This window comes from Spodoptera frugiperda, chromosome 13 (genome assembly GCF_023101765.2).
Source record: "Spodoptera frugiperda isolate SF20-4 chromosome 13, AGI-APGP_CSIRO_Sfru_2.0, whole genome shotgun sequence".
Taxonomy (NCBI): Eukaryota; Metazoa; Arthropoda; class Insecta; order Lepidoptera; family Noctuidae; genus Spodoptera; species Spodoptera frugiperda.
The window spans coordinates 4320244-4346458 of record NC_064224.1 but is presented as its reverse complement, the minus strand read 5'-3'; the positions used below and the strand labels follow the sequence as shown (position 1 = coordinate 4346458).

At 35.7% G+C, this 26215-nt stretch overlaps 2 protein-coding genes across 3 annotated transcripts in view; one reads left to right on the top strand and one right to left on the bottom strand.

Moving 5' to 3' along the window:
• Positions 1–26215, bottom strand: part of LOC118270857 (cytochrome P450 4C1-like) — a 61280-nt gene that overhangs the window by 6763 nt on the left and 28302 nt on the right. The gene's annotated exons all lie outside the window — the stretch shown is intronic.
• Positions 1–26215, top strand: part of LOC118270728 (cytochrome P450 4c3-like) — a 125903-nt gene that overhangs the window by 87541 nt on the left and 12147 nt on the right. Inside the window, exon 1 of one of the 2 annotated variants that reach the window (XM_035586487.2) lies at positions 25467–25649. The exons of the other annotated variant lie outside the window; for it this stretch is intronic. Within the exon in view, the coding sequence (XP_035442380.2) occupies positions 25499–25649 (151 nt within the window). The 5' untranslated portion in view covers positions 25467–25498. Of the gene's footprint in view, positions 1–25466; positions 25650–26215 lie in introns of those variants that run through there. 2 annotated transcript variants of the gene reach the window in all.

The window sequence follows — 26215 nt, the reverse complement described above, 5'->3', positions numbered from 1 at the left end:
TAATAAATAGGCTTTAAAGTATTTTTATTTTTAACTTTGCCCATACTACGACTTTCTTGTGTGACGTGTGTGTATTTACAAGCATAAAATCACACACATAAGTATGACACCACCAGAAACAACAATTCGTGGATCACACAAAGAGTTGTTCCGTGTCGGAATCGAAAACGCTACTATAGATTAAAGAATCCACTAAAAAAAAAAATGATATTAGTTTTGCAAAATTTTTAAATATCAGAAGCCAATACCGCACCAATACCAAAAGGAGAAGGGGACTTTTGGGCCCAGCAGTTAACTAGTTGAAATGTACATTAAAAAAACCGTCATTTTTTTCTAAGCGAAATCACAAAATATGGTACCTTGTTTCTATCTGGGAAGCGAGAAAACTTAAATTAAGTTATCAAACATTTATGATTATTTAATCATTTATGTATAACGTACTCTGTGATTTAAACTTCTTACAACACTCCTGTCTGATATCAGTCAGTCACCGATTGACAGATGACACTCGTTCATTGTGTTTCGTTCTGAGTGCGCACGTATTTTCCATGTTTTATTGTTTAACCCCACGACCTCGGCTTTATAAAGGACTTTTGACGGATCTTGCATCTCTAAATTACCTGACTCTCTATTTTGGACAACTGTTTAATCGGATATTGACGACATGGATCGCTGTGTAAATTGTACGATTGCGACTGGTCGCAGTAACTCTATTGGTAAAAGAGTCTTGGAAGATGTGGCGATTTTATCAGCTATTTGTCAGTGGCGTGCATCTCAGCCTGTATAATAATATGGTATCTCAGTTGGGAAAGATACCAAGAAAATATACGTACCCCGACCCCCTACCCAATTCTTAGATGACATTCTCCTAATTATTGAAAATGAATAATACATATTTTATACTAATATTGGTGTTTTATTTATATATCCTCCTGTCCCTTTTTTAGTTTTTAAAAGGTTAGTACTGCTTCTAAGTGCAGGATATTGAGAATGTAAAAACTTGTCTTTAACTGTAGCGACTGTTCAGGGTCCGGGAGAGCCAAACGTGTCAGATATTCGACACGTCGCACCAATGAGGTTTTACTAATAGAGACGTCATACTTATTCTAAAGAAATAATATTCAGATTCAGATAATATATAATATGTATATATATATCCTCAGATTATATATAATATCATTGCGTCACACACGCTCCTTGCTTAAAACCATAACACAACCAAAACTATTCAAAAGTATTTCGTAAAAAACATAGAAATACTGCAATGTTATAATATAACCTCACTTTTACTACATTAGATACATATAACTTGATTCCTGGATAGCCAAATTTCGCCAAATTTTCAGTGAGGCCTTGTTATTATATACTCTTACAAATAAGGCTAGTTTGATTCAGTTAACACCTGGGCCCAGGAATGTATGGAGAAGTCCCCTTCTCCTTTGCAATTTCATTGAATTTGCATAATGCGTCATCCTAAATCTTCATAATTATGCAAAGTATTATTGAGTCATTGAATTTTTTCGAAAACTGTTACGCACTAGCACAGACTAGGTTTTTATCTTCATGTTTTTTTTTTACAATAAAATGTAGCCAGTACGAGATAGCGGTTTAGACTTTTATATTTTTGTTATTCCTGGTATTGTTGGGTGCCTTATAAACCACAAAACTACCTCCCATTTAAAGTCGTAGAAGATAATCTTAGAACACCTTATAGATATAAAATAAATAAATATACTATAATGTAAAATAGCATAAAATTATATTACCCTTCTTCGACTTGAATTTTCATTGCAAAAAGAGTATTATATAGATAAAAACAATATCTAGTTTAACCAGAAAGTGCCCCAACACCTTTTTGCGCGCACCGATAACACTAATGTTAAGTAGATATCTATACATATAATAAATCTGTAGAAGGGTCAATTCTGTACATTGAAAATATTGAAAAAATAAATAGCAGGGGGTGTTACTGGATTAATACCAAACCCAAATATGTGATTAAAAAAAATATTGTCTGTCTGTCTGTCTGTCTGTATGTTCAGCCATCACGTGAAAACTAACGGTTCGATTTCGATGAAACTTGGTATAATTATGCCTTATTATCCTGGGCATAAAATAGGATACTTTTTATCCTGAAAAAATACGCAGAAAAAAATCTTAATTATTATGGGCCTCGCCGTATTTGGGTCCAATAGATATTTATAAGATGTCATTGTCAGAGTTACTCAAAATGGAGAAATAAAACTTTCACGCGAAGACCGACATCCGCGCGGACGGAGTCGCGGGCGGAAGCTAGTATGTAATATATAAGAAGGTAGGTCTGTGTACACTTGTGCATAATCCGTATGCGCTTCGGGTACAAAATAACAAATAAAACTTTAACAAAACATCGATTTCTCTTAAACCTTCATATTACGGCTAATAGTAGGTAATTAGGAAAAATATAAACACATTTAATTAAAAAATCAACGTTTGAGGCGAATGACCTATGGACTGAACCACTGGACACTTCAGAGACGGATGGACGATAGCAACACTTAGGTAGTGAATGTAATATTTTAGACATTTGCGAATGCCAATATGATTGCGAATATACCTAATTGCGAAGACGCAACGAACTGAGAGATCGATTTGAGAAACGAGAATCGATGAGATAAATTTTTTAATTAGTTTCTTAGACAGATTCTGATCAATTAAAAAATAATGTATTAAGATACTCATTAAAAAAATAATCTCATCATCATCATTAACAGTCGGACAAAGAAAAAAAATAATTCATAAAAATAATAATATAAAACCTATTACTTTGTAACATAGCTTTACAATTTAATGCAAATAGTTACCTTATTGGCATAATATACTTATAAAAACCAAGGTTAAATAAATACCATCTACATCTAATCTATGTCCGGATACCATATCCGGATACCATAATCCATTTATAGTACTAACACAAAATATACGTAGTATTTGCAGGAACTTTGACAGTTTTAGCATTTTTCTTCATAGACTAGACATAGCTTGCGATATCATAATACTAACCGAATGCTGGTTACCAAAACGACTAGACAACATCCCTACTATGACGGGATACAACATGTTCCACAGCACAACTAACCAGAATCAAAATGATGGAGTCGTGGTTTACGCAAAACAATCGCTTATAGCCACAGTCGAAGAACAGAATCAACAAGACTGTAACTGCCTGATAATAAAAATAGGATCAAATATAGCAATAATAGCTATCTATAGATCCCCATCATTTAGTAATTTGGAATCCTTTCAACATTTCTTAAACCAGACCTGTCATAATCTTTCCGCTTTTAAACATATCATACTAACAGGTGACATTAACATAAACATCACTGCTGAAAACTGCGATGTAGGAATCCAAAACTACCTTAATTTGTGTTCATACCATGGGCTTTTCACCGGTCATATACTACCAACTCATCAGAGTGGCTCGTGTCTCGATCACATGATGATAAAAACTAGCCTACCATATATTACCCTAGTAACTAATTCATCAATTACCGATCATAAAGCCGTCCTACTAACAATCAACTTAACGCTGCCTAAGCAAAATCGTCCCCTGACAAAGTCCAAACTAAATATGCACAAACTAGAACATGACCTGCATAACATTGATTTCAGCCCAGTTTACAATTCCAATGACGCTAATTTGTCTTTATCGTATTTAATTAAAAATGTCCAGCAAGCAATATTACATAATACGAACGTTATAACATTAAATCGGAAGCATTATAATATTAAACCGTGGATTACTCCGGGCCTTGTCCGATGTATAAGGCACAGAGACAAATTACATCAGAAAACCAAACGATTCCCTGATAATATAATGCTTCTTGTAATATATAAGAGGTACAGAAATTATTGCAACAATCTCTTGAAAAAACTTAAAATTGATTACGATAAAAGCGAATTGCAGAAAGCAGGCAATAACAGTAAACAGATATGGAAACACATTAAAAACTTGACTTACAGTTCAAAACAACGAGAATCCATTTCAAGTTTACTGCTCACTAACCCATCACCCCTATCATCAGCTAATAATGTAAATAACTACTTCGTTAATGTGGGGAAATCCCTCGCTGAACCACTTCTGACACAATCGTCTTATCAGTCTCCCGCGCACTATCAGACTTCTCTTAAGAGATGTTCTAAATCTTTAGCACTTTTGGATACCGACGAAAGTGAAATAGAACAAATTATCTCAGCACTAAAAGATGATAGTGCGGCCGGCTGGGATAATATTAATAATAAAATCCTTAAGCGTTTTAAGCACATTTTAGTCCGACCGTTAACATATATATTTCAGAGGTGCCTCAGTGAAGGAATTTTTCCTAAATGCTTAAAAAAAGCAGTGATCATCCCTATTTTTAAATCTGGATCTAGAGATGTAGTGAATAATTATAGACCAATATCTATACTGCCTTCTTTGTCCAAAATCTTAGAAAAAATAATAAACAAAAGACTAGTCAGTTATTTAGAAACGAACAACTTACTGTCTTCTTCACAATTCGGGTTTAGAAGCAAATTGTCCACAGCAGATGCGGTTCAAAAACTAACAGATCACGTTGCACAAGAACTTGGCGATGGAAACCAAGTCCTGACTATCTTCCTAGACTTAGCAAAAGCTTTTGATACCGTATCTGTTCCTTTGCTTTTAAATAAACTAGAGGCTTTAGGCATAAGAGGTACACAGCTGAAACTCTTTGAAGATTATTTATCCAATAGATCCCAATGTGTTCGAATAGATGATATAACTAGTAACGACAAAAAAACACTAAGTTTTGGAGTTCCACAAGGCAGTATACTAGGTCCATCATTGTTCCTCATTTATATTAACGATCTATGTAATTTGAATGTAGGAAATTGCAAAATAATATCGTACGCCGATGACACTGCGCTTATTTTCACTGCAAAAACCATTTCAGAGTTATACGATGTTGCACAAGCTGGTTTTAACATTGTTCTAAACTGGCTTCGTTGTAATTTACTAACACTGAATACAGACAAAACAAAATATATTCAGTTCAACATGCGCAATGTTAAAAACAATACTAATAATCCTCGCTTATATGCACACCAATGTAACGATCCGTCAGTCACTTCATGTACCTGTCCTACGATCCTGGAAACAAAATATCTCAAGTATCTTGGGGTTTTTGTTGATAACACTCTCTCCTTCAGGCAACATATTGACAGTTTGGTTACTAGAGTTCGTAAACTAATGTTTGTTTTCAAGCAATTGCGCTCCATTGCAGACACTAAATTAGTCAAGCAAGTTTATTTTGCTCTATGTCAATCAATCCTTCAATATTGTATCACCTCATGGGGCGGAGCATCAAAAACAATTATTCTCTCCCTTGAACGAGCACAAAGAGCCGTGCTAAAAGTAGCAAATTCTCTGCCTTTCCTTTTTCCTACCAACGAGCTATTTAGATCCTGCGAAGTGTTGACTGTTCGTCAAATTTACATTCTGCACATTGTACTAAAACAGCATGCTACACTTACTTACAACGCTGACATAATTAACAAAAGACGGAACGATATAGTCTGCAGCTCAACCACTACCTCTATATATGCATTTTCAAATAAATTCTTCATGTTTTTAGGGCCCTTGTTGTACAATAGATTAAATAGAATACTAAATATTTATAATTTGAATTCTTTTATGTGTAAAAATAAGGTCTCGAAATATTTGCAAGGCTTGTCTTATGACCAGACCGAAGAACTGCTGACTGTATGTAAATAAAATTACCTAGAGATATAAATAAAATATCGATGTAAGCAATATTATACTTATAACAACTTTATGTATATTTTTAACTTTGTCCTAGTTTTTAGTTTTTTTGATAGCTATTACGTAGTTGTTAATTTGTTGCTGACCATTACTATATATTAATAAGCATTTTTATGCCTGAAGCACAGGTTTTACCTAGTTCAGGCAATTTACACATTAGCATTTTATTTAGAAGTAAGCAAATTATTGTAAAATATTTGTACAAATGGAGTAAAATAAACAATTTATTTATTTATTTATTTATTTATGTATGTATATTAATCGTATTATTAGTGCAATAATAAGTCAAAGTCAACTCGTTTATTGCAACTAAGTGGACATAAAATTATTATAGTGCTTTAACACTTTGCGGTCTTTTACAGACATTGTAACATTTTAGATTAATAAATTCATTGTTATTAATATTTCTAATAAAATTCTAGGCAGAAGGTGCAACATCCGGAGATCAACACCCGTAAAGAAAAAAAATTACAACTTTAGGTCAAATAATAGTAAAAATAAATTTAATAAATACAATTTTGAAAACAAGTTGGTTTATTAAGCTGGCTGTAAAACGATACTAAAACAAAATAGACAGCACGTAGGTTCTGGGTAAATCCTATGACACAGATGCAAATTCTAGCGTGTGACATTATTTTTACGAGTATTTTAATGTTGGTAGATGAAATATATTGACTATTATACCTTTGACAGAGCCTGGTATCAGGCACCTAATCCAACCTTCTAACATCAGCATCCTGAGGTAATAGGACTTTAACTGCATGGTTGACGCGGTGGCTGGGCAACTGTCTGCCATGCTACGAGTAGTAGGTACGATCCCCGCACGGGGCAACTCTTTGTGTGATCCATAAATTGTGTATGGGAAAATGGATTTGTAAACGCAAAATTCTAGTGTGGGGCAACGTAAAAAACAAAATAGAAAAAGACAGGAGAAAATCCTAGTGTTGGGCAACGTAAAAAACAAAACAGAAAAATAACTATCGAGATTTCAGGGGATTTACTAATTACGTATGTACGGGAATTTGCCCATCGCATCGGTAGATCTTGATATCATCGGCTAACTTTTGCCTCAAGTTGTATTATTATTAGAACAGCTAGGTAGTGGAACTCTTTGCTTTGAGTCTGTTCCCCGATCAACATAACTTAGTTCTCTTCAATCTCCGACTGAACACATTGCTTATACGCAGGTGTGTTTTATCGTAGGCTGCATTATCGCTTACCACCAGGCGAGATAGCGCCCAATGGGGGGCGGCCATTACCATTATAAGAGGTCAACATATATGATAATCTAATAGGGATGATGGCGACGTATGAAAACTAAAGATCTAATTAATCCGTCCGTTAGGTCATGAAAAAATATTAGACACGTATTTTTTTGATAAATGATATTTATTTTTGCAAATAGGTTATAAAATAACACTTCTATACGTCAATCTCTTAAATAACTAGATGAGGCCGGCATTTCCTTCTCTTTTAAAGTCCAGACAAAATCAATTAAAGACGTCGGAGAACCGTGCAAGTTGATTCTGTAGTGGTCTTTTGAGGAAAGAACCACAGCAGTTTGAGCGGACCTGTTCAGATGGCAGCACGCATGTGTCAGTTTACAATCAGCTCAGCTGACGGCTGTTGCTGAATGATCCGACGAACAATACCAACCAAAAGAACATTTGGGTAGGCCACACAAATGCTCAAACTGTCAGAATATAATTTACTAAAAATAAAATGACTAGCAAAAGTCTCACACGGTCCTCAAACTAACAATTTTAAAAGGAAATATAAAAATATAAAAGGAAAAAAATATATAAAACAATGTCAAGTTATGTTAATGTCAAATTGTATAAAAAATTTAACTATATGTTTTTTTTTTTTATCTTTATTAAATACATAAGTTGGAGGGTTTAATCACACAATGATTATGTCACCCTCATAGGAACTTTAACAAAATATATAACTTAATTTCTATTAATCAAAATATTTTTAACTAGTAGATATACTTTTTTAGCTATGTCTGATAAAGGTACAGACAAAACACTATTAAATTTGCCAACATTATAATTTAATTTAGGAAAAATTTGCTTTCTTTCGACTTCGCCCCGAACACATTCCGACAGAATATGGTGCACATCTTCCACTATATTACACACTGCACAGTCAGGCGACTCGACTTTGCCCATTAGATATGCAAAACCATTGGTCGGAATATGTCCTGAGCGAAGCCTTAAAGCTGTGACTATTTCATATCTGCTCATATTGGCTTGATCTATCCACGGAAAGCGGTGGATGTTTGGTTGGATCGTTTTGTACCAGATCCCTTTACTTAACGATCTTTGGTCGAAGTATTCGGTCCACAATTTTACACACTGGTTTTTAATAATATATAACAGATCGGAGAAATATGGTAAACAATCCACATCAATACCATCTGCTATAGCTTCCTTCGCTAACTGGTCAACTCTCTCATTTTCAATCAAGCCAATATGAGCTGGTATCCACTGGAGAACAATATTTTTATTCCTATCCACAAGTTCACACAAAGATTGAAGAATCGTGTAGGCTATCGGTGCACCTCGAAAGTTCGAGGTACATCGAGCTAGATGTTGGAGTGCGCTCTTCGAATCCGTGAACACGACGTAATTACCGCTTTCAAGGGAGTTAATATATGACAAAGCTTCTGCTATTGCAATAAGTTCAGCGTACATAATATTAATGTTACATTTTATTTTTAACTTAATGTGGGTATTCGAATGCGGATCAAAGAACGCTGCTCCTACTCCACTTCCATCTTTTGAACCATCAGTAAAGATCATACCATAATTAATATAATTTTGATTAATATACTGCGTACACATTCGATGAAGATTATAGGAATTATAACATCTTTTTGATTTGTCTACAGATTCAATCTTTAGTCTAATAATATTAGATAAATCCACATTGCTGACCCAAGTGTTTAAAGAAAACATTTCTAATTTTGGACTTACATAAATCGCCTTTGTCTTAAGGAATTGATGAACAGTTATCAACAAAGGTTTTTTCTTCCGATACCAATATGAATTATTATCATTAATAATATCACTCAAATTATCTAACAAAGAAATGACTGCATCACGGGTGTAAGATTTTGATTTAAGCCAATACTTTCCTGCTAAATAATACCTACGGATGTGCAATGGTTGAAGATAAAGTTCATTTTCCATGATATGTATAGGAGTGGTTTTAACGAAACCACCGATAAGTCTCATGATTACGTTTTGCACTTTAATCAATTTACTTAAATGTGTATCACTAGCATCGTCATAAAGGAAACTAGCGTAATCTATCCTACTTCGTATTAGAGATATATATAAGCGTCTTAAATGCACCGGATGTACTCCCCAATTAGAACCAACAAGAAATTTGAAAATATTAACATGTTTCAAAATTTTATCTTTAATTTCATTAATGTGTCTAGACCATCTTAGAGATCGGTCAAGCCACAGGCCTAAGTATTTTATATTGTCTACCACTGGCAATAACATATTTTTAACTTTAATTTCTGCTAATTCTTTCCTAAAACCCCTTCTAAAAATGCAAATATTACTTTTTGACGTAGAAATTTCTAATCCTAGACCTGAAAGTATATTTGTAAACTGATCTAAGGCTAATTGTAAATTACAAGCTGTTTCTGAAATATTACTGCCAGTGATATACAAAACAAAATCATCAGCATATTGTGATATATTTACGAGACTTATATCCTTGCACAAAGAAAATGTGGCAATATTAAACAATAGAGGCGACAGTGGGTCACCCTGTGCCAATCCCCGACCCGCCCTACGGCCCAACAACACATTGTTTACATTAATCTTAAGATTTCTTTCTTTTAAATAGTTCCAAATATATCTACACATTTTATCTCCTACGCCTAGTCGATCCATTATTTGTAACAGGGAGGTAATGTCGATGTTATTATATGCGTCCTTAATGTCTATAAAACATCCAATCGTTGACTGTTTTCTTGCAAAACCTATTTGTATTTTTAATAATAGTTTGCTTAAATTATCTATTGTTGAGCGACACCTTCTAAAACCGGTTGTGTCATCAGATAAAATGCTGTGTTTTTCAATAAACCACTCTAACCTTCTCATTAGAATGGTATGAAAAACTTTACAGATGCAAGAGATCATCGAGATTGGTCGCAACGAAGAAAGACTGTTGGGATTGCGGCCGGGTTTTGGTATTGGCACCACCGTAACATCACGCCATTGTTTAGGCACAAAACCTGTCAAATAGATTTGATTATAAAAATAGAGTAATATTTGTTTTCCATTATCTGGAAGATTTTTAATCATTGAGTATGAAATATTATCATGACCTGGTGAAGTATCTTTAGATCTAATGGCTTTATCTAGTTCCTGTTTTGTAATAATAACATCTAATGTAGGATTCCGAGAATAAAAAGACGGATCTAATGGATTTACAAAATCCGGCGCTAAACTATGAAGCAACTGATTGACTTTATTTGTATCTACATATTCTTTTCGTGATTTGTATCCTTTCAACCATTTCATTTTTGACCAAACTACATTTGGAGAAGTTGCTTCATCTAAAGCGGAACAAAAGGATTGCCACGCTTTGTTTTTAGCATTACGAATTAATTTTTGTGAGATACTAATATTTCGTTGCAATACTTCAAGATTCCGCGGAGTTGGGTTCCTCCTAAAGTTTGATAAAGCTAACCGGCGTTCAGCTACACATTTCGACAAGTTTGCATTCCAGTACGGTTTGGGAGAAAAGGTTGAGTTCGGGTTTTCGCAAATTTTGATAAAAGGGATACATATGTCTGCTGCCATATTAATATTCTCAATGAAAAGATCATAACTAAGTTGTAAACTTTCCGAATATTTAAATTCATTAAAAAGATTTAATAGTATGTATTTATACGCATCCCAGTCCGCGTTTTTGAAATTTCTACGTAACGTACTTTTCGCTAAGCATTCAATATAGGAAGACATTTTAATCACATTATGGTCGCTGCCTAACGTTTCATTGAAGGAGGTCCAATCAAATTGTAATGCTATGTCAGAAGATGCTAATGATAAATCTGGAGAAGATTGTTGGAGTACACTATTAACTAATTTCACGCGGGTAGGTGCTCCGTTGTTCAGAATAATAAATGGGTGGTCTATTAAAGCGTCGAAAATCTGATTACCCCTACTATCCGATTTAGACGACCAGTTTCTATGATGTCCGTTGAAATCACCCAATACTAATGTGTTCTTAGGCATAATAGAGAATATTTCATCCCAGTCATTCTGACTGGTAGACACTGACGGAGGACAATAAACTGAAACTACATTGGTGATATCTTGACAGTTAAATAATTTGACACTAATAATTTCTATCCCTGAGTTTCTAATTTGAAGACTTTGTAACTGGGCTTTTATTGACATATGAGTGAGTATAGCTACGCCTCCATAACCATCATCCCTATCTTTACGAAATACATTGTAACCACTTACCTTAAGCAAACTCTCCGGTTCTAACCATGTTTCACTTAACACAGCAATGTGGATCTTTTCTTGTAACAATAGATTTTCAAATAGCAACACTTTAGGCCTTAAACTTTGACAATTCCATTGGATAATATTGATCTTTAACTTTTGATGACTTTTAGCCATTAACAAATTCAAAAAGATTTTTAACTATAGGCCAGTCTGCAATGTTATCTGCAACAACTAAAATTACCCATTCAACACAACATTTAATCATCCTAAAAAACTTAGTTTGATATGAATCACTTTTTAAAAATAAAATCTCCTTTAGTCTAAACAATAATTCATGAAAATGTATTTCTCTATGTTTTTCTTCTTTAGTTGTATCTTCTTGGTTGACGGGTTTTTGATTATTTACAGGAGACTCCGCTTGAAAATTAAATTCTGGTATCTCTGATTTAACCGGCTTTTTAGAACTTTTGGCTATGTATTTTGGAGATTCTTCTTTATGAATTTCAACAGTTGCTTTAGATTTAACAACATCCGCAAATGATAGTGTACTGCGGTAATCAGGTTGAAAATTTTGCTGAGTATTTGATACGGTTTGAATGTCTACATCATCTGGTTCCTTTTCTTTCATGACTGACATGGTCGGTCTGACAGGAGGCACGTACATTGTAAGGGCTCTTCGATAAGTACAATTAAATTCAGCCATAAGTTCTCTGATCCTCTTTTCCTTCAAGAAACCAGGGCATATTTTCGTCATAGCCATATGCTTTCCTTTGCAATTTACACATTTAAAATTTTCAGTAACACAATTCTCATGATTATCGCCACATTTCGGACAAACTATTTTCGACGAACATGTTTTTACTGAGTGTCCGAATTTCCAACATCTTGTACATTGTGTAACTGGGAATATGTAAGGATCCACCTTTATTCTTAGTTCATCGACGTAAATGTAAGCGGGAATATTCGTTCCTTTAAAACAAAGTCGAACAGCTTCGCTCTGTAACCATCGCTCATCCGAATCCTTGATTCTATTACGTCTGTTAAGTCGAAGAGCTGACACCAACTGTATGTCATTCGGACAAGTAATACTTTTTAGTATTTCGGCTTCAGAAATATCCATATCGACATCTTTTATTACTCCGTATGAGTAACTTTTCTCCATAGCCCTATGAATTCTCCATCCTTTTTCAATAAAAGTTTTACACTGCTCAAACTTTATTGCGCTCAACTCATTACTAAATTCAACTCGTACCTTGAACTGGTTTATATACTTAACTTTTATAATATCTTTTATGTCTTCCTGTTTAAAGAGTTTCGCTAACGCGAATTGTTTAGGTAACTGTTCATTCCATGAAATATACAATTCAATTTTATCTTGTTCTTTCATCTTCTTTCCCTTTCTTTGTACTCGCCATTCTGTATCAGTCTCTTCTTCTGTATCGGATCTAACTCGCTTCCCGGATTTTGTATCGTTACTCATCTCAAAGTTCATCTCCTCCTCTTCATGATATTGTTCTATAATTTCGTTAATATCATTCTCACTAAGTGAATTGTAGCTCGATCCGTTGGTAAGGCATATACTTTCACTACTTATTTGTTTATTATTATCCGCCATCGTTTGTAATATGAGTTACGAGATTACTCATAGTAATGTACTCGTCGATCAAGCCCCAAGGTCACCGGGCGCAACGAACACAATACCGACGTCAGCTAATTAGCACAAAATAAGAAATACGCCTTCTAGGTACGAATCCCGTAACGCAATTCACAAATTGATTTCAATAACTATTAAATATTTTGAAATTTTACTTTCATAAAAATAACCTCAACAAACACGCTCGTTTGACATTGACGTTATGTTAACTATATGTTACAAACATGTCAGCAAGACCTGTGTGAACATTATAGCAGTTCATTCCCAAGCCTGATTATCCTCCAAATAGTCTTTTATTTTATAAAAAGCTTTGGAGTTACAAAGTTTTTCTTTAATAACGTTTTTAAATTTACTTAAGTTTAAACTTTGAACACTGTAGCTTAGCGTCTAGGGTTATACCTAAAAAGATAGCTGTATCTACAGGGTCCAATTCCTCGCCCTGGATTAGCACGCTGGTTTTGACATGTCTAACATTTGGTGTTGTGAATTTAATGCATTTAGTCTTTGATTCATTTAGTAACAAACTATTTGCACTAAACCAGTGTACTATTTTTGAGAGAGCACTATTTACATGATCACTGGCTAATTGTTCACGTTTGAGTTTAAATAATAGAGAGGTATCATCAGCAAACAGTACTATCTCATGGTTATCCTTTACAAGGTAAGGTAAGTTATTAATATAAATAAGAAATAAAAACGGACCGAGAATTGACCCCTGCAGAACACCCATCCTAACAACAGACCCGGCAGAAATTTTCCCGTTAATCTCGACTTTCTGAATTCTATTATTTTCTGAATTTTATTTTGTCATATAAGAAAACAATACTAAATGGATAAAACGAATCAAAGTTTAGGAGTGGGAGCTATCTACGTCACTATTCAGTATGAAACGTACTCAAAAGTGACGTCATGCGATATTTCAAATGGATATACCTACAACATATCTTCGAAAGTATTTGTTTCCATAAGAAAATAAAAAATACTTGTCTAATATTTTAAACTATCTACAAGACGGACATTAAAATAAAAATTAGTCATCTAACTTATTATTATTATTATTTACAAAATGAAATCCTTCATTAAATCACGTGCCTATCAACATAATATTCAAAAAATGTAAGTTATAATTTATTAATCTGGTGTGAACCGGCCTACTGGTTATTCTGGTATGGACAAGCAGTTGACCGTCAACATAGTTACTTATGAATTAATTAGTTAGATGTCAATTAAACTTTGAACTATTTTCTCGGAACTAAAATATTTACATTGTTTTTTATTCCATCAGTGCAGATACAAACGACAGATTGAAATGATACACAATAATCTTATCTTAATAAAATTATATTTTTATATCTGAAATTAAATTACAACTGTACATGATATAATATCATATAACTTACTTATAGTTAAAAAAAAAAGTTACACCAATCATTCTCAAATATTAATTTCCTTTTCTGTACCAAATGACGTTCTATTTACCGACTACTACACAGAGTAATAGACATAGCTCTTCAAATATGCAGACTGAAGTGGCAACGGGGAGGTCAGTTCGCCCGAAGGACTGATGGCTGCCAAACCAGGAAGGTGATCGAGTGGCGACTGGGGACAGCAAGACGTATCGCGGGCAGACCTCCCACTAGCTGGACCGACGATATCGTCAGAGTCGCAAGGAGCCAGTGGATGCATGATAATGATAATGATAAATGATAAATGATATTTATTTTGCAAATAGGTTATAAAATAACACTTTTACACGTCAATCTCTTAAATAACTAGATGAGTGCGGCATTTCATGTGGCGGCTTGTCGTTCTAGGGGTGAGGCCTTAATCCAACACTAGCCATCTTTCGGCTGATGATGATGACGATGATAAATTAAACACAAAATCAGCAGTTAATTAAAATTGACAACTAAAGAAAAAAAACACGAAGAACAATCCGGTTCAAAATGGAGCAAAGTCCGGAAAACCAATAAAATTAATGTTTGGCATTTATTTTCTATGCAAATTGAAATGACGTAAAGATTTGATTTGATGATGGCCTTCAACATTTTTTAGATGTAGAAGACGCTTTTATTGGGCGGTCGTATATATCAGCAATTAGGTACGTCTGTAATGAAATCTAAGGTATTGAACTTACCCATCTTCCAAGGACCGCGACCGTAGCGTTATGATAATTAACAGTTGTATGTATTAAAATTGGCAGTTGTATGTGGTTCTAATGACCATACAATAATATGGTATTGTTAACCTGATCTGATGATGGAGCTGGAAAATGTGAACTGGTATCGGCGGTATTATTTCCGAACCGATACGACCTTCAAACCTTCAAGAAAAACCATACCGTACTCCTTTTTAAAAAGGTCGTTAACGCACCTGTGACTCCTCTGGTGTTGCGGGTGTCCATGGGTGGCGCTGATCGCTTACCATCAGGTGACTCATTTGCCTCCTATTCCATAAAAAAAAACTGGCATTCCATGATGGATTTTCATATCACGCTCGTATTTGGACTTTTGGAAAGGTAAAACGTAATACACAACTAAGTTTCAACTGGCCGAGATGGTAAGGATACAAGCCCATACGTCTACTTGAAACTAATGTGTATGTATAAATAAATGTAAAAAAAGACTAAAACGTAGAAAATAAATTAATAGTTAACAAAAAACTAGGAAAATACGCTCTTATAAAATGTTTGTAAAAGTAAAAAACTAACTAAAAATGAATAGTTAAAAGCACAGACAAATATTTTAATTTTGAATCCAGATAATGAAACATTTTGAATGATCTAATTGTTTATTTTTGACTTTTACGTGCATTTATAAAAACGTGTTTTTCTAGTTTTGTTAAAATATAGATTTATAGCGAATTCATTAAGCATCCAACAAAGCTTAGCTTAAAACATTTTTAGTTTTCCTTGTAATGTTTGCATAAACAACGCGATTTATATAAAAATAATTTAATAATTAATAATAAAAATATATTCCAAAATACACAGATGATTCCTTGTATCACAACATAAAAAATATTAAATATGTATTAGAATAGAATAGAATAGAATTGCTGTTTGTTAAACTCGCTAAAATTCGAAAACGGCTTCACCGATTTGGCTAATTTTGGTCTTAAAGTATTTTGTGGAGTGGTGAGCAGTGCGAAAAGGGTAAGAAAATAATTTAGGGGCAAAGTTAGATAGCATAAAAATAATTTTATTAAAAAAAATAATTATTAATATCAGTTATCTAACTGAAAGCACTGAACATGATAAAACCATCCTTCAGCTTCCGAAAAACTCATTTGCCTTGTATTATATCTTTATATAATAAAAAATTAAATTAAAAATTTAAAAAACCCCCGACACAAAAACTTAATTTCCCTTTAAAAAGTAAAAAATAATAAAAGAAACTTAATCTTAAAGTACCTAAGAATGTACTAATAATTCTAAAAAATATACGTCGCGTTGGGGGACCGCTCCTAATTATTTCTTAATTATCTACGATTTGTTCATAAGTACAGTACGGTGTGCAGTCCGTATTCATGCGGTCCCCCAACGAGAATTACTAGTTTTTGTTTCTATAAGTAGGCTAAAGATTACATTGGTGCCAGATTTTTTGTTCATAATAAAACATTAAGTTAAAAATTTTTGTTATTAAATTTTTAATTTATTATTTAATATTTTTTTATTTTTTTTAATACGAAAAAATAACATCTTTCAATATATATTCTTTGAGTGCGGTTTAATTTGAGACCCCATCCCAGTATATTTGCAGACCTTCGGTTAATCTCCCGCTTACGTTACTTTCACCGCCCATAACTTTATAACGGCTCAACCGATTTTCATCAAACATGTCTAAGAACACTCGCACATAAGCCCCTTTCATACGAAAAAAACTAAATTGAAATCACTGCATCCGTTCGGGAGTTATGATGCCACAGACAGACAGACAGACAGACACGTCAAACTTATAACACCCCTCTTTTTGCGTCGGGGGTTAAAAAAGACATTAAACGTTTAACACTGGGCTCGCAGTCATTGCAGCGGTAAGTCACCTCTTTAAGGAGTGGCTAGAGAGGCGCCACGGCGTCCTCACTTACCGCCTGACGCAGTTATTTACCGGACATGGGAGCTTTGGTAGGTTCCTGCTACTAATTGGGCGGTGTGGCGCGTGTCATCACTGCAAGGACAGCGGGGAAAAACTATTTGATTGATTTTCCCACCTTAAAAATGCACTTGCAACCTACTGATGTAACCAGTTTCTATTCATCCATGTTCTTATTATAAGATCGCTACTGATCTATATGGTTTACACCTATTTGTCCTAAAAAGCTTATTTTCCAGTCAAGTAAAAGCATTGTGAAATTCTCAAATGAAAAAAAATCTATTGATGAACTCGTTGGTAAAGGTTATAAAATGTTCAAAGCATGTATTAAGAAAATAATAATAGCGAATACATAGTTTTGCAAATGTCTGACATTTAAAATTACAAAATTATTAATAATAATTAATCAAAATAATCATTATGTATTAATTTCTGGTAGAACTGGTTTTTCATTCTGATGACGTAAGATTCTCTGGTATGTCAGGATCAGAAACAAGATATGTCGGTAACGTGCTTTTTTGTTGCTATAGGTAGGTAACATCATTTCATTGAACTTGTGATCTTTTTTCTATGTGTCGGCTTGAACTTGTTAAGCTAAGCAATGGAAGTAGTAAGTAGTTTGATTTCGAAACTGATAAAGTGATAATCAATAATAATTACAATAATTAATGTGTTCCTTATTTCTATGAAGGTTGTTTGAAGTATCGAATCTGAAACGAAGTGATCCAAACAAAAAACAAAATTATCGACATAGACCATAGAATTAGCAAACCCAACTAAATCTTCCAAAACTTTGCAATGGTAAGCAAGGTATTGCAGATTGCTAATAAAGTCATTGAACATACGCAACGTCACGACTTTTATCGCCGACGAGGCAGGGAGAGGTGCATTACGACACGTAATGCCGCTATACAATCTACATCCACTTTTCACCATTTGTATTATAAGTTCCATGTAATAGGGGGTGAGCTTATTGCCATTTATACTGGCCACAATTCCAATTCATTGTAAAAAATTGAATATCATGGAACATATTGTATCAAAATTTTACATTTTTAGGTTTTGATAAGAACAAAATATAAGTTGATTGCATTACAATGCAATACGAGAGCGTGTCCTCACAATGCAATAAAGTCTTCCCATGTGAAGCACTGGACGTCTTGTCGATGATATGATGATGAAGAAGCCGGGGTAAAAAAAATCTTCTTTTTTTTAGGGTTCCGTAGCCAAATGGCAAAAAAACGGAACCCTTATAGATTCGTCATGTCTGTCTGTCTGTCTGTCCGTCCGTCCGTCCGTATGTCACAGCCATTTATTTCCGAAACTATTGGGCCTACATAGTTAAAACTTTGTAGGATGATGTATTTCGATAACCGCTATTCGAATTTTGAATAAAAATTCCTCCGTACATGGAATTGATTCAAAAAAATTTTTTTTTCTGCTAACATATCCGTGATCGGTGTCTATGGATAGGTATTTAAAAAAGACATTAAGGTTCCTAAAACCACTTTTCGTTAAAATCAATTGTTTGAAAGTTAGACGGTTCCAAAGTGGAAAAATGAGTGTCCCCCCCCCCCCTCTAACTTTTAAAATAAGAGTGTGAGAAATCTGAAAAAAATATAAATGCTGTAGATATCAATGGAAACTAACAACGAAAATTGGTTTGAACGAGAAATCATTTTTAAGAAATAAAACATTTTCAAAAACCGGAAATATAACTTTGTCGTTCATACAAACACTATGTAAAACCAAGTTATTTTACAAACTTTTATATTATGTCATCTACTTGCTGTTACGGAACTCTTCATGGGCGAGTCCGATTCGCACTTGGCCGGTTTCTTAAATAAACGATATTTTCCTAGAAAACTGGCAAATAGTTAACCTTGAAAGACGAGGTGAGCCGCTAGTTTAAAATATTTTACTTAATCAACGGCATTGGTCTCGGTTTTACTCATTATTTACTTAATCTGCATTGTAATGGGAGATTAATGAAGGATTGTTTTTTTAATTAATTCAAAACATTAACTTAAGATTTGAGCTCGAACTCTCAAACTTAGCGTCACTGATGGACTTATTGGTTTGGAGAACTAACTTCTAGACAACATTCTATAGAGCTGCAATTACAATAATTGAATATGTGCAGTATCAAGTGGTATGTGTTGGACATACAGCTATGACCATACAGAAACAATGAACCCCAGTGTTTATTCGGAACATGAAACAATCTTAGATACTATATTAAAATAAATCAATAGTAATATCTTATGTCCTAGTAAAAGTTTACATTAAGTTTAAAGTAATCGAAGCAAGAGCGCGAGCAACAGTAGACCGACAATTCTATTTCTGACATTTAAAAAAATTGAAATAGAAATGCATAGTTGCCTTGACGTTTACTCAACTCGTATACACAAAAATCGTATATGATTAGTATTTCGTTTTGCGTACGGTGGACGCAGTTGCGTAGTTTGATAGATACTTCATCAGAGTCCTTCATGTTTATGGCGTAACACATAAACGCGCTGACTTTGGCCTTTTTATACGATCTATCAAACGATACAAGTGTAATAAAACGATCAGTAATTCTGTGCCCTTGCTCTTAAATATTTTATCTAAACATGAATGAAATATAAATATTGGAAGTAATAACTACATAAGATAAGTATTGCCATTCAACGTAGCAAAGCGGCCAGTCTTCTGGGAACGTTTCCCAATGACAGCAATTTTATGCAATAAAATTATAAATACCTATATTAACTCAAAAATCACGGTTTAATCGCGTAAACTAATAGAGAAAAGACAGTAGGCTGTGTGACGTCGCCGTGTCTGCGCACGCTGCTCATGATAAGAGTCCCTCTGTGACACAAAACTAGTACATTTTTTTTTCCATTAACTTACGTGAGTAAACCGTGTGTTTTAGTTCATTTAGTATGTCTCACGATCGTTATTATAAAAAGTAACTTCATTCGTAGGTATTCATACAAAGAGAGGATACCCAAGTTTAGGTTAATTTTTCAATCAAATCCATTCTAATATTATAAAGCTGAAGAGTTTGTTTGTTTGATTGTTTGTTTGTTTGTTTGAACGCGCTAATCTCCGGAACTACTGGTCCGATTTGAATAATTCTTTTTTTGTTGGATAGTCCATTTATTGAGGAAGGCTATAGGCTATAAAACATCACGCTATGACCAATAAGAGCCGAGCAGAGCGGGTGAAACCGCGCGGAAGTAGCTAGTTCATTATATGTATGTATCGATAGGGTATAGGACTTCAATTTACTCCAAAATGAATGGATGACAACAAAGGAATAAGGGTATTAAGGGTGCTTTTCCACCAGAGATGGGTTAAGCCACGTTCCAGTGGTTGCGTTTGGCTTCCACCAATCGTTGATACACACAGCATAGCGCTGGTGGAAATAGACTTAGCTAAGCTATGTTTTTTGTATGGAAAGATGCGTGTTATGGATGGTTAGTAGAACTCATGTCTTGGACTCCGAACGAACAACTACTTACTGCAAATACTGTCACTCGATCACTGTTATGAAATCATTAGAACCAGTATTGTGAGTTTGATATCATCATCATCATCATCATCAGCCGAGAGACGTCCACTGCTGAACAAAGGCCTGAGTTTGATATAGTAACATTGAATTATTTGATGTTATAACACTGAATTATTGGTTTGTTAACCACATTTGCACTTTGAAAGTGACAGTCACCTTGAAGTTTGTTTCGGTATTTCTTCTCAGAGTATCAGTATGACCCATCAGTGCTTAATTTAAGTAACAGTGCAGTATTTTTTTTGAGGGGTGAAAATCATCCAGTCATTTCTCTCGCCAGTTCGAGACGAGAGGGAATGTCAGACTCTTACTGACTAAAAACCACCCCGTTCCTACCTGCCTGTCGAGCCGGAGTCCCAGTAAACCCGCTAGGTAGTCTACTGAGCCCCATATGTGGACTGAGCCCCATCTGTGGAACAGTGCGGTTTACCATCATTTTATTACAAGCAACCTTTTTTCTTCCGCCCCGGACGTAGTGACAGGGAGATTCAGACTCTTACTGACTAAAACCCACTCTGTTCCTACTCCTGCGTTTCAATTCGGATTCCCGGGTAGGCAGTCCGCAGCTGTTACGAACAACCTATTGTTTTACTGCTACCAATATAGTCAGACATATTATTATGTACAAAATCTATTTATAATTATAATACTAGGTGCCTGCATTTATATTAATGACGATGTCATCATCATCTAGAAACTCCAAAAGCGTTATTTATGGATTATTTCTTAAATGCCAAAGTTATAATTTTTATTAATTGTTTTTTTTATTTATTTTTTGCAAATCTAATCCTGAAGCTGTTATTATTGTCTTGTATTAATAAGATATCTGTTTTTTTAATTATCACTTAATGTAGCCGTTTTTGGAAATCGTGTTTCTATAGAAATGATGACGGGCATACCCCTTCAAACAAAACTAAAAAAAAAATCAGATTACCCTATACCTAATAATAGCATTACCTACAATGAAAATATATAAGATACGTATTTTATTTACCAGGTACACTGTCCTAAAAATTACCGATGATTGCAGAAAATATAAAAAATACTGATGAAAAGCTATTTATTATTCTTCTATAGTTCTATGTGTAAAAATATCACTACATAGTATAAAACAAAGTCGCTTTCTCTGTCCCTATATCCCTTTATATGCTTAAATATTTAAAACTACGCGACGGATTTTATTAATAGATCGTACCCTATGTTTGTTATGGCAATTAACTTATCCTTGAATATATTAACTAACACATTATTTACAACTTAAAAATACCAAAAAAAGGAATAAAAACTAACTTAAAACTAAAATAAAGGCGTTAGGCGTGGTTAGACGTCGAAGTACTCGTCCGCATCGCTGTCTCTGGGGAACTTTCCCAGAAGACTGGCCGCATTGCCACGTTGAATGACAATGCTTATCTTCTGACCGAAGAAATAGCCGGCCTTCTGGTCACGCGTAGGGTCGAATAACGAATATGTGCAATCTCTTTATATAGAGAATGTGCACCAGGACCCCATGGCCCAAGTGTTTCGACCCCAAACGGCTCAAAACAATAATTGCCAACTAAGTTAGAATATTTGCGCCGGTTGAGGTGCTCTGCCGCGGAAGCAGCCGCACCAGCGCATGCAGCAGTACTTAGAAGATGAGATGGCGCAAGGGTGTCTACGCACGTAGCGTCCCACACCAAAGGCCTACCCATCTTCCAAGGCAGCAACGACATACCATCTGGTCTCTAATAGATAGAGTGATTCAGGTTTATGTGTATAATATATGCATAATATATCACCATTGCACCCAGGCGAAGCTGGAGCGGGACGCTAGTATGCTATATGGCCAGTGACGTCAGGGCCCACGACAGGAAATAGCTTCTCTAAGGTCGCCGTTACCGAAATCGGTAAGGAGGACTATATATATATGATGGAAAACATCAACAACTATTTTAAGTCGTAGTTTATTAGAGTATCAACTAAGAATTTCTATCATCATCACCATCATCATCTCCATCACAGACAGACATATCAAACAGGACGTCCACTACTGAACATTGGCGCCCTCCAATTATTTCTTGATAAGCTGGTTGGATGCGACTATTTACAATTTGGGTCCAAACATCTCTGAAAGAGTTATATTTTACCTTATATATTTACCTATAGTTCTTCAAAGTCAAAGTCAAAGCATTTATTTCAATTAATCCTAAATAAGGCACATTTGAAACGTCAAATTGAATTGTCCGTCAGTCTGTCTGTCAGCGAAGCTAGGCGCTTGGTATTTGTAATACAAACAGTCTACATAATTTTATAGCAAGACATGATCAAATTCATCACAGTTCATTACATTCGAGACACCTGCATATCTAATTTTAGTATTTCAAAAATATTATCTTAAATCTAATACTCTCCAGACTAATAAATTAAATTAGAAGGTCGATTTGCAACATTGAAATAGCCGCAATTTACTACAAGCATATGAATATAATATATACATACACCAAAATAACATTTTTTGCAAGTTTTGTCTGTCGATTTGTACCGACTAATCGCTGAAATGGCTAAACTGATTTGACGGGACTTTTATTGGTACGTAGCTTATGTACTTACGTACATGGGCTTTTTTTTTTTCAGGGGCATTATCATCCATTGACTTCTCTCGCCAGGGCAAAGCGAGAGGGAGTGTCAGACTCTTACTGACTAAAAACCACCCCGTTCCTACTCGTGCTTGTCGAGCCGGAGCCCCGGTAAACCCGCTAGGTAGTCCGCAGCTCCGGATTAAGCATCAGCCCTACTGGGCCCCATCTGTGGTGGTCTGATGGCTCTTTGAGGCGCGCGCGGAACGCAACGCGCCGCACGCACGGGTCTGGTTCTGGTCGGGCGGCGAGCTACCCTTGCTCGCCGTCCGCAGACCCGCACTTACGGTGGCCGGAGATCGTCACGCGATCCCCGACGCCCGGAGTGTCTTCCGCGTCGGCTGGGGCGTGAGGAAGTTCCTTCCCTCACGCGATGTACATAGGCTACTGTTATAAAATTCTATTAGAAGTTATTATTCTACGCAGACTAAGTCGCGGGTAACATCTGTTTGTTTGAACACGCTAAATTCCGGAACTACTAGTCTGATTTGAACAATTCTTTTTGTGTTGTCCGTGTATTGAGGAAGGTTATAGACTAGAAGACATCACGCTATAAAATGTGTATTATTGACTATAAAAGCGTATGACAAGGGCACGGACTCCAGTCCGTGGAAAACCAACTATAATATCTATACTTAATATTATAAAGCTGAAGAGTTTGTTTGTTTGTTTGAACGCGCTAATCTCCGGAACTACTGGTCCGATTTGAATAATTCTTTTTGTGTTGGATAGCGCATTTATCGAGGACGGTTATAGGCTTTTTTTTTTTTTTTTTTAGGGTGGAAAATCATCCAATGACTTCTCCCGCCTTGGGCGAGGCGAGAGGGAGTGTCAGACTCTTACTGACTAAAAACCACCCCGTTCCTACTCCTGCCCGTCGAGCCGGAGCCCCGGTAAACCCGCTAGGTTGTCCGCAGCTCCGGATTAGGCATCAGCCCTACTGGGCCCCATCTGTGGTGGTCTGATGGCTCTTTGAGGCGCGCGCAGAACGCGACGCGCCGCACGCACGGGTCTGGTTCTGGTCGGGCGGCGAGCTACCCTTGCTCGTCGTCCGCAGACCCGCACTTACGGTGGCCGGAGATCGTCGCGCGATCCCCGACGCCCGGAGTGTCTCTCGCGACGGCTGGGGCGTGAAGAGGTTCGTTCTCTCACGCGCCCCGCCTCCTCCTTAGCTAGCATGACTGCTTCGCAGAAGGAGGAGACGGCATCCCAGTCCCCCTCGCTCCGCACCATGGCTTGTATCAGTGCCGGACGCGAGAGGGTGCCGTCGCCGACCACATCCCTGAGGACACGGCGGTGCTCAGCCCACGCAGGGCAGACCGCAAGCGTATGTTCCACCGTGTCCTCCGGGCGGTCTTCGCAGTGATGACACCCGGGCGTTTCCTCCCGCCCAATCAGAAACAGGAACCTACCGAAGCTTCCATGTCCGGTAAGCACCTGCGTTAGGCGGTAGGTGAGGACGCCGTGGCGCCTCTCTAGCCACTCCTCAAAGAGGGGACTTACCGCTGCAATGACAGCGAGCCCAACGGTTATAGGCTAAATCATCACCCTACGATTAATAGGAACCGAGTAGAGCGGGTGAAACCGCATGGAAGTAGTTATTATGAATATATACAAAATAACACATCACGACTTAAGCCATAAGCAGAGCGGGTGAAACAGCACCAGAGTCTAGTATAATATAATTTTACAATGCTGTTTATGACAAATTCAAATCTGGTCTATGTAGACCTAACTCTTTTTTTAATGGGTTAAATCATGCAATCACTTCTACGGCCTTGGGCGAGACTAGAGAGAGTGTCAGAGTCCTACTGACTAAAAACCAAACCGTTCCTTCTCCTGCTTTTCGAGCCGGAACCCCGGTAAACCCGCCAGGTAGTCCAGAGTCCAGAGCCCAGATTGCCTAGCGGGTGCTAGGCAATCTGCAGCAGGCCTAACCGTTTTAATTTTTTTTTCAATTTATTCTATCAAATGTTTCTATTGAATTTCTTAGTATCAAAACACTAATTACTATCGCAATCGTTATATAATAACCAATTTTGACATCTCTTATGACGCATTATATAACATCGTATCAATATTGTTATAAAAAATGCAAAATAATATATTTTGAACAAAATATAGATTAATTAAAAAAAATATGCTTTGACGTCAAGGTTTTCAAACCAGTGTTGTTTTAAAGACATGGTAATTTAGTTACCGCGACCACGTCACACATAAATAGAAGATTTCGAGTTAATCGGGCTCAGAACGTTGTTGGTTTTTGAAAATGTATATAGCAGTGGGGTTAGTGTTGTTATGTATCGTGGTGCTCGCTGTGTGGACGACTTGGTTCAAGCAGAAACCTGATGCGCCTCCTTTGATGCCTGGCTCGCTCCCGATTATAGGACATTCCCATCTTATAATCGGAGACCGTAAACGTAAGTTGATTTTTCATGCTGATTTTCTTTGGTTTTCCGTGAGGTAATTTTAATATTTAGTGTATAGTTCGGTCTCATGTCGTTATTTAAGAGATATACGTGTAAAAGTGTTGCATTGTTACCTCTTTGCAAAAATAAATATCATTTATCATTTAAAAAAAATGCGGTGTGTAGTTTTTTTCTAAAAATGAGTGTTTTTTGTTATAGTTTCGGGTTTATCGTGTCTTATAATTTATTTGCTTAATTAGTGTTTTTAGAATATAATTAAAGTAATTTCTTTTGAGTTGCGGAACAAAATTTAGCCAATTTTTAAACGAGTCTCGAACGTGGTTTTCTGTTCAAATATCTCGCGTTTGGGTGAACCGATTTTGATGCGGTTTTCAGCATAACATTTCTTAGACCTAACTGCATAAAAAAAGTGGAAGTGGTAATTATAAAAGATAATTTATAAAACAATTTCATGCTTGTTCTTTTGTAAAATTATTATATTTGTATTTTATATATATCATAACGAAAAATTGAGACCTCTTGCCACAATAGTCGTACTGATAACTATTCGACTAAAC